General features: G+C 44.6%; 1 protein-coding gene across 3 annotated transcripts; it reads right to left on the bottom strand.

Annotated features, from left to right (window-relative positions):
- Positions 1-1593: 1593 nt before the first annotated feature.
- On the bottom strand, positions 1594-17483 carry AURKA (aurora kinase A). Of its 3 annotated transcripts, none has more exons than XM_020905229.2 (9): positions 17246-17483; positions 13944-13987; positions 12827-13100; positions 11332-11386; positions 10076-10267; positions 9188-9326; positions 4504-4652; positions 2384-2558; positions 1594-2244 (listed from the first exon to the last, which is right to left on the bottom strand). In XM_020905229.2, exons 2-9 carry the CDS (start codon positions 13980-13982, stop codon positions 2065-2067), a joined length of 1203 nt encoding a protein of 400 aa, XP_020760888.2. In that variant the 5' UTR covers positions 13983-13987; positions 17246-17483; the 3' UTR covers positions 1594-2064. The 3 variants fall into 3 exon arrangements, with proteins under 3 accessions (XP_020760888.2, XP_070328578.1, XP_070328579.1); XM_070472477.1 differs by lacking the exon at positions 17246-17483 and adding an exon at positions 17158-17181; XM_070472478.1 differs by lacking the exon at positions 17246-17483 and adding an exon at positions 17158-17181 and having other exon boundaries at positions 10076-10264.
- Between the last annotated feature and the right edge of the window lie 5 nt (positions 17484-17488).

The following is a 17488-nucleotide window of genomic DNA, read 5'->3' as shown; positions in this document are numbered from 1 at the left end:
AAGTTCCCAAGGCAATCAGACACTGCAGTTTTACCCACTTGTTTTGATGTTTCTATGACTACTTCGCCAACTCTGCCCTGGAAGTGTATAGCACTTCTTTCTGTGTGGACATTTCCTGATCTGTCTGCCTCTTGCGTTGAAAATAGGCCATGAAATCTTATTTCCTCTCCTCGTTCTCAGTAAGTTCAACACTTCCACCTTTGTCTTCATCATGATCAAGTTCACCATCTTGGTTGATGCACAAGTGTTGGCAGCTAGAAATATGTAATTTTACGTGATAGGAGCACATAGAACCTGAGACCAAAAATGGGAGAGACCAGCTCCTCATGGCACCTCATTTCTAGGCCGAGACTGAACAGCTGGTGAAAAGAATTACCCGTGGACTGCAAGCAGACTTATCTGTGGACTTGGGTTTCAAGTTGACACAGATGCGTCAACTCTAGGGTGTCTCATGGGAACCAGGTGACCAGGGTAAGGGGAAGCTCTAGCCAGCTGTACTGAGGGGGCAGCAGTGTCCACTTGTATGAACCACTTTGAACACTGGCAGCACCCAGACCCCAGTTCGGCTGGGGAGGGAGTCCGGCTGGGTGAACACTTTGACCACAGAATCAAGGCCAAGGGCCACACTGGGAAAATCAGGTTGCCAAGAGCTGGCTCACCCAACACGTGGAGCTCCTCACCATGCTGTCGAGAACATGGTCAGAGCCCAGAAGGCGGGTGTGGACATGGATGGTTGACCCCTCCCCTCTGTCCAGCCAGACTACCTGCAGCTCTAGTGAACCCCCAGCAGCCCCCTTGCCGTGCCGGGGTCACTCACTTCTGTGAGCTGTTGCCGACTGGGCAGGTGACTCCCCAGGATGAGGACTCCAGCGGGCTGTGGTCATGCACAAGGGTGAATGTCCACTGCCCAGGGCAGGGACCAAGGTTTGGGGGCACCAGGGACAGTGGAGGGTGCTGGCTGCCCTCACACCTACTCCTGGTGTTCCCCGGCAGGGCACCCCACTTCCAGTTCCCCCCACCAATGGGCCACATTTCCTGCAGGCCCCTCCCTCAGGCTGCAAGGACCTCTAGCCGTACCTGCCTCTAAACTTTAAATCCTGTCTTTCAAGCCCAACTGAGATGCTCCTTCCCCCGGCCCTGCTCCCCTTCTGTTCCCTAACCCATCACAACGCGCCTGCTGCTTGACTCTTCCTCCCTCCCCTGCCCCCAGGAGTGCAGGAGGAGGGATGAGGGAAGGAAGGGAATGAAGGAAGGCCCATGTGTCCGTGGGCCTTCCGACCTCCCCCCTCCCCACCACCACCTAGTGATTAGCCCGGCATTTCTCAAAGTGTCTGTCAAATGTGAACTCCTGGGAGATGCACTGTAATGTCAAGGTTACACATGTGAGAACCTTATAAAAACATCAACATCATGAGAGAAAATAAGGCTTTACCATTTAGAAAGGGCTGAGACACCCCGGTGCCCCAAGACTGAGGCGAGCCCATGCTCCTGCCTCAATCTCACCAGGTGAGTGACTGAGGACCCACAAGCAGGCCAAGTTGGGGTGCTGGACAGACACCGAACAGTCCTGAAGGGATGCTGTGGAGGTAAAGATCCAAGTCTATACAAAAGTCTTTATTTTAACACTTAAAAGGAAGAATCACATGTTCATTCTGACAGCGTTACCAGACTGGGCCACCCGATAAGTTACACACACACAGGACTGGGAAGGTTATTGCACAGTGTTTCAAGGGTCGAGGCAGGACTAGGCATGACCCCCTTCCCCACAGCCAGGCTCTGAGTCCATCTTCCACAAGGACGCCTTACTCCAAACAGGCTGCAGGGTGGCTGCCCTCAAACCTTGCCTCCAGATTGATTCTATAACCAGTGAAGTCATCAGCACGATTTCTCATGGCTGCTCCCACTGCTGCAGAGTGTCGTGTCTGCAGAAGTGGGACTCCGAGCACTGCCTGCCCAGCAGCAGCATGTCCTGTAGTCTCGATGGCGGGCAGGCCGCAGGGAGACACTCCAGCAGCCTGCTCCAGGACAAGGCAGCCCTGGCCTAAGGATCTCTGCCTGCAAAGATTAAGATTGTTTGCTAGTTGATTCTTTTTTCTGACAACTTGATGGTTTTGAGTTGGCTGTGATCCAGGGGTGTTCAAGTACTTCTTTGAGGGTGGGCCTCTGGCTGGGATTGTGCTTCAACAGTCTTGAAATGAGGTCCCTGGCTCCCTCGGGCACGCAGTCAGGGAATGTGAATTCCACCTGGATGAGTACACAATAAATGACAAGAATCACCAATGTGGCTCAGAGAGAAAATGAGAAATGCTCAGATCATAGCCTCCTGTCAAGGTTGATAAGGAATTCTAACAGAACGATGGGTCCCTTTGTAGTGAGACCTTACCCGTGATATTCTTCTGTAGGTCTCCTGGTATGTGTCTGCCTCAAAAGGAGGCTTGCCGACAAGGAACTCATAGCAAAGCACCCCAAGGCTCCAGAGGTCCACTTTCTCATCGTGCATCCGGCCCTCAATCATCTCAGGGGGCAGGTAGTCCAGCGTGCCGCAGAGAGTGGTCCTCCTGAAAACAGGCAGGCTCAGGTTGACGTGCTGTTTCTGTTATCACAACAGCTGCTCAAAGTCACCAACCATTCCACTAACACGAGCGCTTTTCCTAGGCTAGCTCCTGTGCTACAAAGCAGGTGCTATTATAAATCCGTTTTTAGACGGGGTGCTGTACCAGACCTCACAGCTAGCAATCATGTGGCACCCTAAATATGTCTAATTCCAGAACTTCCTTAAATGATAGATTTAAAGTATCACCACTATGAAACTGTGTGAACAACTAGGGAAATTTGAACATGGACTAAATAGTAGATATTAACAAGACTAGGTTTCTTAGGTGTGATAATGGTTGTGATTATATAGGACAATGTCCTTATTTTCAGGACGTGCCTACTACTGAAGCACTCAAAGGATGAAGCATGCTGTCTGTCACTTATTTTTGAAGGTTCACCAAAACGTAGACACACTCAACATGGTAAAATGTTAACAACTGTTGGGAGTGTAGGCACTGAATAGGCAGGTGATCAATTCAGCGTGTCTGTTTTTATAACAGAGATTGGAAACAGACATCAAAACAGGAGCAAAGGCTAGGCAGATTTTGCTGCCTTGTACCAGTTATTCTTTGGCGCCGCTGGTGCCCAGCGAACGCACAAATGTTCAAGCTCGCCTAATGGAGCTGCCGCTGTAGATTCCTAGCCTCTCATCACCACTGGATTCGGGAGAAGGCCCAGATCAAGAGCCTCAGAAGACAGCACAGTAATCTGAGAGCTCCTACAGTTAACCAGTATGGGAAGCCGGGCCAAGTGACCAACATTTTATATAATATTCCCTTTAGAAAAGGATCAGCCATCTTTCCTGTCGTGATGACACCACTGGGCGGGCCAAGGTCCAGCTTAGCCCTGTGATGCTACAGCCATTGCTGTTTGCCTCACCAGAGGCCAACAGCTCCCACTTGTGACAACCAGATTTTTTTTTTCCCAAAAAAACAAAAGGAGACTGCAACAGCAGATTCAGTACCTTGCTGGAAACAGTTAGGAGTGATCTGTATCAAAAACAAATCTCACACTCAACAGTATCCATTCTGGACTACACAGTTTTTTTAACTGGCTTTAAAGTAATCTGGTTATAATTTTTTTTTTCTTTCTTTTTTTTTTTCCATTTATTTTTATTAGTTGGAGGCTAATTACTTTACATCATTGCAGTGGTTTTTGTCATACATTGAAATGAATTAGCCATAGGTTATAATTTTTTTAAGACCTACCCCAAAGCTGACAAACTCTTAGCAGTAGATGTATGCTTTTAATTGCCCTACTTCACACATGGTTTCAAAAGCTCATTGAAACCCAGCTTAAAAACAAGAGAAAATGTTTTAGCTCTGTTTGCAAAGTTCACTTAAATTGTTTCATTAGGTTGACCTCTCTTCTTTAAGAGGAGATAGGAAAGGACTGCTCTGTTGACAGGAGCAGACCAAAAAATCTTTAACCACCACCCTGAAAGTTCCATCCAAACTAGTTTGGTTCCTTTAAGCTCTCAGTTCTAGAGCTCTGCACGTGCTGCCCTCAGAACTCGTAGAACTCGTGTCTCCTGGCCCAGGAGGCAGTGGCGTTTCCCTCCCACACTCAGTCAGGTATTATTCCCCCTCTGCACACTGCATTTCATCCTGTGATACACCTGTCATATCTTTTGCCTATCTGTCCCCTTCATTGGCCTCTAAGGATAGTATGCACTTTTAACCCCAGGATAAACATCCACAAATGGCTGCACAGTAAAAATGATCTTGAAGACACTAGTTTCCTGCCTGGCCTAAATTACTCCAAAGCATGTGTGTCAGTTACCTGACCCCACTGTCCACAACATCTATGCTTATGTTTACTTATAGTAAACATTTTACTTATTCAGCTCATTAGTCCCCAGGCTTTTGCTAAACCAAACAAACAAGTTCCATCTCTGAAGTTACATACCTGGAGGATGGGGCATGTACCGACCACCCAAAATCTGCGATCTTAAGCTCTCCAGCTGATCCAAGGAGCAGGTTCTCTGGCTTAATGTCTCTGTGAATAACTCTCTTTGAATGACAGTAAGACAAGGCATTTGCCAATTCTGTGATATACTATTAAAACAAAAAATATTGGAAATCTGTTTTAGATTTATAGAACACAAGTTAATTTTAGACATCTCTTCTAAAAGGAAACTCAACATCGATTTTAACATGTTTTGTAGATTTGAAAGCAAAAACTAGAGACAGTGGACGATGTTTGTTTACTCTACGAGAAAACAAACCAATTTAGTGTTCAGCATGAAGTACGAGTGACTCTGTGCTAGGTTATTTGCTAACATAGCAGGTGCGACACCAAAAGAAAGGAGACCAGCAAAGTACCACTACATCCCCACCAGTCATGAATTATGACAATATTGAAAAACTGGTACAAATGAGGGAGTCAGACCTGTGAACAATTTTTAACATTCTTAAAAAAGAAAAACTTTAAAGTATAGGACCATTATAGTCCATTTCCATTTTTAAAACTAAGGCAAAATTACGACAAAAGGGTTTGTTTGAAGCTATAAAGTTACTCTAAGAGCATCAGAGGAAAATTATCCTGAACAATAAACTAAAAGCAGGTGTTCTGGCATGCTAAGCAGTGGGTTAAATTAAGGGGCACACGATATACTAATTCATTTGTCAGGTTCAGGTACACAAGCCAGTCAGTCCTTTCATTCGTTCTGTTTCCATTTCAATTAAAAGATCTGGCAAGCAAGCCCAGGATTTGCTTTAACATGTAAATGAGAATTGTTTTCTAGTATGTTGAAAGAATATATTTAGTTCTGACTGAAGTTTGAGAAGTGTTGGTTTCTCAAAAAGTAATTCTAAACAGGACTGAACATTATGTTATACCAAAAAGGTTTACCAAATGAAAGGGTAGAAACCAGATGTTATCATCAGAAAGGACATTTTTCATTGCTTTCAGGGAAAAGGCAGAGACCAAACTTTAGACCATACACTTAAATAAACTATAAATAAACTGAAAGCAAAAGCAAAGAAAGCTTGTCTCCTGCACCAAAGTGGGTGATACAGTATGATTCCAGAGGACAATGGGCTGCTCCTGCTCAAACCCGGCAGGAACCAGCACTCTCTGTATCCACCCCCTCCACACACCCACATTAAGATTACGGATTATGTATAAAGGTCCCTAACACTTCTCCAGAACTAGTTTTAATTAATCAGGAAAGAAAAACAGGTGTGTGTGTGTATATAAACTATTAAGGAATCTAGAAAGAACCAATCTTTTACTTCCTTTCAAGCAGCTATCTGTTTATATCCAAGTAAACTCCACTGGATTGAAGAAAACTGAGTACAAACATTACTTGCCAATCAAATAGAAACTAGCTTGGCTAGTTAATATTTAAAAAGTAAATAAAATAGATTTCTACTTATCCAAAGGGCAAATATTTAAGTTGAAATAGTATGTCCTCATTGCACAGACAGGGACCAGAGGTCATTCAGCAACAGTGCTGTGATTTCAGTAGAAGATAAAAGTAAAAGCACTTGAATTTAATGCCATTTAGATCAATGCCAAAAAGATAAGTGTACATACTACCCAGAGACCTCCACCAAGAAACAGAACAATGTAACCACCATTCTACAGGCCCTTCATCTGCTAATTCAACAAAAAACAGTCCAAATTAAGACAACTTCTTCAGACAGTTTTCACATTAATAAAGAAGAGTACAATCCATGGGAAAAAAAGAAAAAGGCAAACAAAAACCTGATATGTTGGATTTTAAGATTAAAAAATGCCTGCCCTTGAAAGACACAGTTAAGAGAAGGAAAGAACAAGCCACAGACTGGGAGAAAATGTTTGTAAAACACGCGATAAAGGACTCAGATCACAAATACACCGGAATTCTTAAAACTCAGTAAGACAACAACAACAAGAACATTTTTAATGGGCCAAAGGTCTGAACGTGGGTTCAATCCCTGGATTGCAAAGATCCCCTGGAGAAGGGAAGGCTACCTCCTCCAGTATTCTGGCCTGGAGAATTCCATGAATTATACAGCACAGTCTACTATACTGTATAGTCCATGGAGTCGCAGAGTTGGACATAACTGAGTGACTTTCACTTTCAAAGGTCTGAACAGACCTCAAAGATGCTATAGAGATGGAAAGTAAACACCTGAAAAGATGCTGAACCTTGTAGGTCATTAGAGAACTGCAAATTAAAGCAATGAGACAGCACTGTACACCGACTGGGAAGACTGAAAAAAGCAGAACAGCACCACTTGCTGGTGAGGAGCCACACTTACTCTCATGCGTGGGTGGGATGCACAGATGGTAGGCATCCCCACTGCAGAAGACTGCTGACAAGTTTCTACAAAGCGAAACATAGACTTACCAGACAAGCCAGCAAGCACACCCCTAGGTATTTACCCAGCAGATATGAAAACTTGTGTCCCACAAAAAGCCGCATGCAACTGTTTATAGCAGCTTTACTCGTAATCAAAGACTGAAGCAACCTAAGATACCCTTCAACAGATGAAACAATAAACCAAGGTAGAGCCATATGATGCAGTATTAGTCACCAGTAAAGAGAAATGAACCATCAGACCCTGAGAGGATACAGATGGACCTCAAATGCATATGGTTGTTTCCCACGGGGGTAACTGGTTAACAATTCTTTTTTTTTTTTAATTAGTTGGAGGCTAATTACTTTACAATATTGTAGTGGGTTTTGTCATACACTGACATGAATCAGCCATGGAGTTACATGTACTCCCCATCCCAATCCTTCTGGCTCTTCCCATGCACCAGGCCCGAGCACTTGTCTCATGCATCCAACCTGGGCTGGTGATCTGTTTCACCCTAGATAATATACATGTTTCGATGCTGATCTCTCGAAACATCCCACCCTTGCCTTCTCCCCCAGAGTCCAAAAGTCTGTTCTGTACATCTGTGTCTCTTTTTCTGTTTTGCATATAGGGTTATCATTACCATCTTTCTAAATTCCATATGTATGTGTTAGTATACTATAATGGTCTTTATCTTTCTGGCTTACTTCACTCTGTATAATGGGCTCCAGTTTCATCCATCTCATTAGAACTGATTCAAATGAATTCTTTTTAATGGCTGAGTAATATTCCATGGTGGATGGTTAACAATTCTGATACCATTACACATGAACACTGGAATTGGATAAACAGATGGCCGATGCTGGAATCCAAGTTTCTCAGTGTTGGAGTGGAGGTTACGATAAGCAAGGAAGGAAGGTAAAGTGATCCATGTGATAACGTACTCATGTTTACTATAGATACAGGTGGGTAATTATAAATACTTTTAGATCCATGCAAATACCGAGATTACAATACACACATCTCAATGCTCTCTTTCAGCTGAAAGCCCAGAAGTAGTAACAGTAGCAATGAGCACATCCAGCACCCAGATCAAGGCTTCTAATAACATTTTCCAATAAAAGGAAGCAAAGCTCCTTGGAGAAATAATGAATTCTAAGACTTAGAAAATGTATAAGACGAAGCTGGAGCACCTTATAGCACCGACAAACAGAAAGTGCTTTTAAAGAAAACACAGGCTCACACTCCCCACAATGATGGGGACAAGTCAGGACACAGGCCCTGTGTAAAAGAGCACCCATGGCCAAATCTGGAACGAACAATGAGAGCAAAGTGCTATTAGATTATCCTCAAAGTATAACGTATCTGAGCCCATATTCATAAATATTTGAATAAATCATTAAGGGAGAAAAGAGAGCTCTGTGGTACAGAATTCCAAATAATGTATGTCGATACCCTGCCCTGTAGAAGAGCTGTTCCTCTGAAAAGGGAGAGAGAGTAACTCTACAGAGGAGACGCCTGACGAACACTACCCCAGCTGGGTGGTCAAGACCAACACCTGGGGATGAGTCAGGTCAGCAGCTTGTATCCTTAGAGAATGCATTTCACCTCTGACTTTCCTCCCCAAACCCATGACCCTAATCTAATCATGAGAAACAAAGGAAATCTGAATGTACGTGTGGATTTCAGCCAATAGTTATATACTAGTGGTCCATTAGTTATAACAGTTGTACCACACAGATATAAAATAGTAATAGAAGTCAGATGTGCATAGGAAAAGTAAGTCTGCACTATCTTCAATTGTTCTGTAAATCTAAAACTGATAAAAAATACATTCTTCTCTTTTTAAACAGGGTAACTATATATTTCCACAGAAACAGCTGTGGAAAGCAACCACAAGATTTCATTTAGTACTTGATTTTATCTGTATATAAGGTACACCTAAGCTACTCTGACTTTCCCATTTCAAATATTTGATTCTATTAAGCCAGTGGTCCCCAACCTTTTTGGCAACCTTTTTTCCAAATTATCTGTGGAAGATAATTTTTCCACAGACCTGGGGAAGGGCAGATGGTTTCAGGATGATTCAAGTACATTACATTTATTGTGTGCTTTATTTCTATTATTACATCAGCCTGACCCCAGATCATTAGGCATTAGATCCCAGAGGTTAGGGACCCCTGTATTAAGCTAGCTTTCCATGGAACAAAGCCCCCTCTATTATATAATGAAAGGTACAGCGCTATGTAGGACAGGTATAGAGTAAACAGAATTAGTCTGGACAGTAAATGAAAACTCACCGTGGCAGTTCTCTGCTCATCAAACTTTGACAGTTTCTGAAGTTCTCTATAGACAGCTCCGAGGGGTGCATATTCTAAAATTAAGTAGACTCTGGTAGCATCATGGAAATAACCATACAGTCTGAGAATATTTGGATGCCTGCAATGAAAGATGGGACACCTAGTATGGGAGTTCATCTGTACTGAGTATCAGATCCCTCATGTGAAACCAGTGGTGAGAACTGCTGCTGGTCACAGATCCCACCTTCCGTTCCCCTTGAAAATGTGAAACTATGAACCCACTGCAAGAAAAAGACGCACATTGCTATCAATTTACATGCATTTCAAGGTATTAATGAACCTCAGGTTTAGTTTAGACTATTTCCTTCCTTTGGACCATCCCTATTCTTAGGGGGAAAGAATTCAGCTAAATATTAAGTCTCTGCAAATTGAAAGGAAAAAGAAAAAAAAAAAGACATGCCATTCCCACAGTAGTTTGAAACTCAAATACCATGAGACAGACAACACAGACCATGATCAATAACAGTAGGAGATGTGCTATGGAGGACTTTGGACAGCTGAGCACAGGCTAGCTGAGATTTTTTTGAAATTCACTGAAAACAAAAAGACCCAAAGTCAACCTGGAGGCTGCCAGTGTGCAACCTGAACTCAAAATAAGAGGTATCATTCCTTTAATTATTCACCAAAACAAAACTCATCCAGTAAATTACTCCATTAACAAGACAAACCTTCAAGCAATTTTTCCGAACCACAGCAGTTAAGTCTAGATAAACCTTTGAAAAAATGATGAATCTGCAGTACTATGAAGCCAGCCTTCCACGAGAAGTTCTCAAACACTGAAGTCCGAGTTCTGCCCCCCACTCCCCCGGACATCATCTGAAGGCTTACCTGAGATGCGACTGTATTTCTACTTCTCTTCTCAGCTGATGCTCAACGCCTGCCTTCTCCAGCTGAGCTTTGAATAGTACTTTAAGAGCCAGAATAAACTTGCTTTGTTTTTCTCTCGCCAAATAAACATTACCAAACTTGCCTTTACCCAGTGGGCGACCAATTTCAAAATCTTCCAAAGCCCACTGCCTTCTGGGGAAGAATTGAACATTTTAAAGTGTGAAGAAAACACATCCTTTCTAATGAGGTATATTAATGAGTAGCAGACATCCCAGGCCTATAAATAAGTCTATACTGAAAGTTGTCTTCAGCACGTATCCTCGGCAAGAACCAAACCACAGCCTCCTCTGAATGAGTCTGTGACAGGGAAAAATCTGGACTTCTGGAGCTGAGGCACTTGCTGGGAAGTGTCCTGAGACAGTACTATGCTCTGAGCACAGACCTATTAGCAACGATGCTAAGACCATAAGGAGGATTAGATGAGGAACTGGAGAAGGAAGAAGGCTCCAGAAACAACTGGGAGCCTCTTTCAAATGGCCTCCTCTAGCCGTGGAGACACCACCACTCTCTGGGGTGGTGAACCACTCTGGGAAAGCGAGCAGGATGGAGCCTACAGGACAATGGGCTCAGAACCACTGGATGAGACTCTCAGAAAATTTCTGGTAGGCAGCTAGAGCAAAAAAGGCTGTGGGTTTGCTCTACATGCCTACCAGAAACTTTCTGAGAGTCTCATCCAGTGGTTCCACCTTCTATTACATGCTAGAGTCTAGACAGTTCAGAGACTGAGAGCAAGGGAACATACAGCCAAGCTTTATTATGAAGAATATAGTAACTGTATCAATACTTCCAAAATACTCTACAGTAAAGTATTTGTCCATATGGCTGCAAGAGGACCACATTTTGTTGCTTAACTTCCACCTTTATTAGAAGTAGTAGAGAAGTATACATAAACTGTATGTAGTAGTTACTTCTGAGGGTAGAGAGGTAGTTTTACTTGATTTCTGTAACAGATTCTAAGTCAAATATGTCTTTTCTAAGTGTGAAAAGCAGTAAGAAAAACTCGAGTCCCTCATAAACATCATTAAAATTCCTTCTCTCTTTGAAGATTTAGAAAATACAGATGTTTCAAATTTCCAAGTGAAAATACAAAGGCCTATTTTTAACAAGTGTTCCTATAACTAAATTTGCAATTTAATGACATTAGTAGGTTCTAGTAGAATGATGGTATAGAACTTTGTACATAAGATAAAACTTACTTTTTTGATTCTTCATTTTTTTGTTTTGATGCCACTTCCTTCTCAGGATTATTTCCTAAATAGAATAAGTTAACAATCTTTGATTAGAGATGAATCAAAGAGTGGTCACCAAAATATCAGTGGTGTGCCCAGAATGACAGATCTGGACTATTTTTGGTTTTCTTTATTTTAAAAAGGAAAAAAAAGACAAGTACACTGTAACCTGAGTCCTGCCATCTGAAGTCTGTATAGAGCTTTGAGAGTAAAGATAAACAGATACATCATAGGCCCCCAGATAATCTAAAACCTCAAGGCTGTGTAGATTCTCCGTGGAACCTCAGTTTCTAAATGAAGAGCTTCTAAAGCAGAGTTACCAGTCTCCCATCCATAACAATTCATCACCTCTTCCCCAGGAGGTGGGTCAGCATCAGACAATGTGCAGCAAAACATAAGCCAACCACCACCCTCCTTCCACTGTGTTAGTGGCCAAGGGGAAGTTACACTGGACATTTCTACTTGCATATTTCCAGCAGTTCAACCTCCAACAGCAGCACAGTTTGCTCTGGTGAGATATTTGAATTCAGGTCTAAACTGTAGTCCTTCCCTCCACGGTTCACAATCTCGGTTTAATGATTTAATGCCACCAGTATAACCACCACCCCCATGTCTGGCTTACTGCCCCATTCTGTCAAGTTGGCATCTTAAGTGAGCTCTCAGATCTGCCTGAATCACTCTGCCCTGGCTGTGTTTGGATAAGTTAATGCTTCAAAGTCTTAGCTTCCTCCTCCACAAAATCGAGGTAGAAACTACGGTTGCCTCTGTAGAGTGCTTAAGAGGACAGAATGACACAATGTGGATGAAGGAAGCTTGCTATGGAGCACTTGACAATTGGTAAAATTTAATAACTATTAACACCGACCCAGCTCAGGCCCCTGCAATATTGGACCCGAACCCCAGTGGCCTCCCTCCTACCTGGTACCCCTGGGTCCAGCATTGCTACTCTTCAATTCATCCCACACATCCAGATAAGCTTTCTCTAAGAGGCAAGTCAGCCCCTCCTCTGCCCAAAAACCTTTCAGCAGCTTCCCAGCACATAAGGGACGAAGCCCTGCACCCTGAGGCCAGCAGTGCCCACCCCAACATTGCCCTGCCTGCCTCAGTCCACTCACTCTCCCAACCCCCAGCATCTCCCTCCATGCTCCAGAACCTTGGAATTTTTCAGTTCCAAGTGTACTTGCTAAAAGAACCCCCTTTGCCCCAATAAGCAATCCAAAGAATACGGGGCTGCTGCTGTGTCTTCCCTGACTGCGACTTCTTTCAGGAGGGTGGGAGTCAGGCCTGGCCCATAGGAGACTTGTTACTTCATCCCGACATCAGATCCTCTCCCCATCCTCAGTAGAAATGACATAAAAGCTAGGGTTCAAACAGTAAACGTGCATCTGTATAGTGGGTTGGTTGGTTTTTTTTTTAGCAAATAAAAGAATGGCTCTCCAATGAGCCTAAGAAGACTGCTTACCAGGTGCTGGTGGCGGGGGTTGTTTGCTCTTCTGGGTTGGCGGCCTGGAGACAGGACGAGGGGCGCTGGCTGCCTGCGGGGGCTTCTGCTTCAGGGTCTGTACTGGTTTCTGGATGGAGACGAGCTTCTGTGCTTGTGAAGGAACACGCTGCGAGGAATTTGTGGGACACAGGACGCGCTGAGCCTGGCCGCTGTTCGCAGACGCCGGATTCTGAGCAGGAAGCTGCTGAGCCACTGGAATGCGTTTTGGGCCATCACTCAGTGGGACTGCAGTCTAGACGGGGGAGGAAAAAGGAACGCTATGGTCTTCATGAAGGAAAGCTGAGTATCTTGAGCGTATTCCCAAGGTCTATCTTCTAGTACCGCAATATAATGACTGTCACTGATAACAGATGGACAGGGAAACTGACTGGAATCAGCACTTGCAGAGGATTCAGTAAGTTTACGGCTGAAATACCTGAATGACACTTCCTACCCGCTCCCCAACACCCTACCCCTAAAAGTCATGTTCCCATTAAAAAAATGTTCATTAACTATACTTTTATCTAAAAAGAGAGGCATTAAACATTTCCTAAGACTTCTCAGTGACTTGGGAATTATTCTTTAGCAAGAAGCTACAATTCAGAAACTTTATACCAAAACCCCAATTCCATTGAGATTTCAACAATACTTGTATTTTTTCAGTCTTTTCTCTAAACATATCAAATAGTCAACAGTGATTATCTTTGCATGAAGTTTTGTATTTGCCACATGTTCCACAAAAAGCTAATTATATATGTATAATTTTTAAATAATGATGAGCACAGTTTTAATAGTCCCAAAAGCTAATTACTATTGATTTACTAGTGTTTCAGTTTCCAAGCACTCACAAAACGGATCTGAGGCAAAAGAGGAAACAAACACAGGCTCTTCAAAAAGTTAGAGCAAAATAAGTTACAGTGAGAGCAGCAACAGAGCCTTGTTGAATGCTGAGAAAAGCAACGAGTTCCCACCCAGGGACGCAGTGGAGGAACCACAGTCATATCTCAAAGGAAAGGTGAGAACAACTCTAGACTTAAACTCAACTTCCCTTTGGGTTTTATAAAAGGGATCTGAGATTCCAGATTATTCAACTTACCTTAGGCCCTGAGATGCAGTTTTCTTTACATCTGTCCATGATGCCTGAAAAGAAAAAAGAACCACCTTTAATTTGTAAAAATCCATCGGCTTCAAAGTGTCACACTGGATCAGGGTTAAAAATCCTGATGAAAAAGCCTCAGCATCACACAGAATTTTACATGGTTTGTTGTCCAATGAAGGCTGATAAGGAAGCAGCATTTTCTCCTGTGATGGAGCACAAGCATAGGGCTTAGACCAGGTTCAGGTGTGGGGCCTTTCTCTCCCCTCACACACTGCATCCCATCCTCTCCCCTCTCTGGCACTCCAACCCCACTCCTGAAATGCATTGCCCCTCTCTCCCATCATCTCTGTAATGAATCCCTTCCACCAGTCTACAGGCCAGCTTCCTTAAGTGATGCCTTAAAAAAAAAAAAAGTCCTCTTTACCCTTACATTGACTCAAATTATGACCACATCTCTGGCCTCCCCATTCAGCAGCAGAACTGGGCAACAGTTGTCTCTATCACTTCCCTCACCAGGCTGCAGGCTCCCTCCCACAGGGTTTTCATCCCCACCAGGCTCCAGGCTGACCTCACTAGTTGCCAGACCCAAAGGTCAATTCTCAGCCTTGCTCTCAGGAGCATTCCTGGCATTCCAGGGGGTCCTGCACTCTATTCCTGCACAGACTTATCTCCTGCCTTACTAGCTGTCCCAAGGCAAACACCTTTGCTGATGACCCTCACCTGTGCCATCAATCTCAGTGTCTAGGGTAACCGTGGAAGGGATTCCCCACTCTCTGTCTACACCTTCCTAGGGCCCCAGAGCTCTAAACATCTCTATTAGGAGAATGTGAATTGGTGCCTTCTGCCCTCTCCTCTCCTGCCAGGCTCTCTATCACCTGCTGAGGATGCCCCAGGAAAGCCTGCCAAGCATCTCAATTCAACACACCAAATGAAACCTCTTCTTCCCGGGCTTTCAATATCGTCCTCAGGCTGAGGACCCCCAAATTTCCATCTCGAGTCCAAAGCTCTCCTCTGAACTCCTACCACCTGGTAATCTGAATGGCATCTCAATCTTAACCTGTCCCCAACTGGCGTCCTGCTTCCTCCCAACCCGCATTCCCCTTAACCTGCTCTCTCCATCCTACCAGTTGCTCAAGTCTAAAGTCTTCTAATCTTTTACATGGTTCTCCCTCAAACCCTGTATCTAAGCCATCAGCGAATGCTACAGGCTTTATTTTGAAAATCACTGCTCACAACCTTTCCTACTCCCACCTGGTCAAACCACAATTTTCTCTCCCTTCAATTATTTGCAAAAAGCTCCCAGTGGTCACTCTGCTTCCACCTTTGCCCCATTATGGTCCATTTGCAACACTGTGCCCAGTGATCCCTCTAACAAGTCATATATGGATCCTTACACCAGAGAAGCCTTTATCCATTTCTCTTGCTCCCTAAATTCTAGAATCCAATCAGAAAGCACTCTTCAGACCCCAACTTTCACATCCACTTTATAAGCAAACAAATAACTCCACCTGCAAGAGGAGACCAGCCTAAAGAATCTGGAGCCCTTATATCAAACAGCCATTCGGAAATAGACAAGAAAAGGAGATACATTCTCATATCATGTGAACGGTAATTTCACCCATGCTGTGGTGCCTTCTTCACTCTCCCTGACAGTTACAAGCAGCTGACTCATGAGATCACATGGCTCTACAGACACTGGTTCTATAGAAGCCACCAATGTTCATTCGCTCAAGGTAATACACTTTTCCTTCTCAGGAAGAATAACGGAACAGAATGGACTAAGTCTCTGATTCAGAATTCTGCAGAGAGCCACAGGAAGACAGTTTCTCAGGTGATTCTGGACTCCAGCCAAGTTCGAGAATCTCTTGTCCAGACGACCTGCATAAGATCCCTGCACCTCAAACTGGAGATCCTACTAGTCTACATAGGAAAGCAGATTTTATAGCACTGTGGGTGGAGACTTTTCCTTCCTTCATCAAACCTGCAAATTATCTGCACATATGAAAGAGTGTGGAAAGGAAATGAGTATGCTGCTGAAAAACGTTTAATTCAAACAACAAGGAAGGTTAAGGATGATAAGAAAACAGTGATAGTCAAGGATGGTAGACACATTTACATCAGGAGGACAACTGTTAGAAATGCAGACTTTGGAGCCCAACTCTAGACCTAACAAATTAAGATCCTGCATTTCAAAGACATCCCCAGATGACCAGTATACCCCGGGCATACACTAGTTCTCAATGAAACATCAGAATCACCTGCAGAGCTTGATAAAAATACAAACACCTGAGTCCTACACCCAAGCACTTCTGATCCCTTGCCTGCATAGGTCGAGTCTACCTCTGTAACCCTATGGACTGTAGCCTACCAGACTTCTCTGTCTATGGGATTCTCCAAGCAAGAATACTGGAGTGGGTTGCCATGCCCTCCTCCAGGGATCGAACCTGAGTCGCTTCCAACTCCTGAGGGTTCTTTACCACTAGCACCACCTGGGAAGCCCCTCTGATCCCTTGCTGCTAAGTCACATCAGTCGTGTCCAACTCTGTGCGACCCCATGGACCGCAGCCTACCAGGCTCCTCCGTCCGTGGGATTTTCCAGGCAAGAGTACTGGAGTGGGGTGCCATTGCCTTCTCCGTCTGATCCCTTAGGTGGGTTCATATTTTTAACTAGAACGCTCAAGTAATCCCGATAAAGGTAGTCTGGGGTCTACGGTTTGAGAAGCACTGGCTTCCAGGTTTATTTATTCACCCACTCATCCATCCTGCCCGGACAAGGGCCTTTCCTGGCTAGTCTATTCAAACTAGCCCACTTCCTAGTACAACCCTATCGGAAGTTATCTTGCTAATTTATCGTCTGTCTCCTCACCCCCCACCCCTAGAACGTAAATTCCAAGACGGCAAAAAAAAATTCTGCATTCTTTCTTACCCAGGTGCTCACTTAACAAGAGAATCCCATTAGAAAGCAACCCCCCCCCACCCCCATCCCCATCCCAACAACCCCATTCACTCCAGGTGTTCAATAAACACTAGGCGGCATGTTACAGGGCAAATCGGCATCCGAGCACAGAAGGGAGGGTGCAGGGAAAGCGCGGGGGGCGGGGGAGGGGGCGCAGGGAGGAACGGGGCGGGGGGGGGGGGGGAGGAAGCTCCCTGCGCCCCGACCTCCCCTCGTTGACCCAGCAGTCCCCAAGACCGCTTCCCTCCCACCAACCTGCGAAGGCCACCATGCATCCGCCTGCTCGCCCGCCCGCCCGCCTGCCTGCCAGCCAGCCGCACAGAGATGCCCCAGGTCTACGCACCTGTGGACTCCCACCTCCGATGCAAGGAAACCAAGTCCTCCCGAGAGCTCAGCCGTTAAGATTCAAAGTCTTCATTTTAAATAGGAGTTAAACCCTCTATTCCGAAGGCTGATTGGTCGGGGCTAGAGAGGCGCTGCCTTTTCATTGGTTCAAAGCGAACTCTACAGCTTCTGTCGCAGGCAGGCGGAGAAGGCGCGCAGGCGCACTTGCTCCGTAAAGCCCCGGAAGTGGTGGAGCCAACGG

The sequence above is a fragment of the Odocoileus virginianus genome, chromosome 9 (genome assembly GCF_023699985.2).
Source record: "Odocoileus virginianus isolate 20LAN1187 ecotype Illinois chromosome 9, Ovbor_1.2, whole genome shotgun sequence".
Classification (NCBI taxonomy): Eukaryota; Metazoa; Chordata; class Mammalia; order Artiodactyla; family Cervidae; genus Odocoileus; species Odocoileus virginianus.
This window is presented reverse-complemented; position numbering and strand designations above follow the sequence as displayed.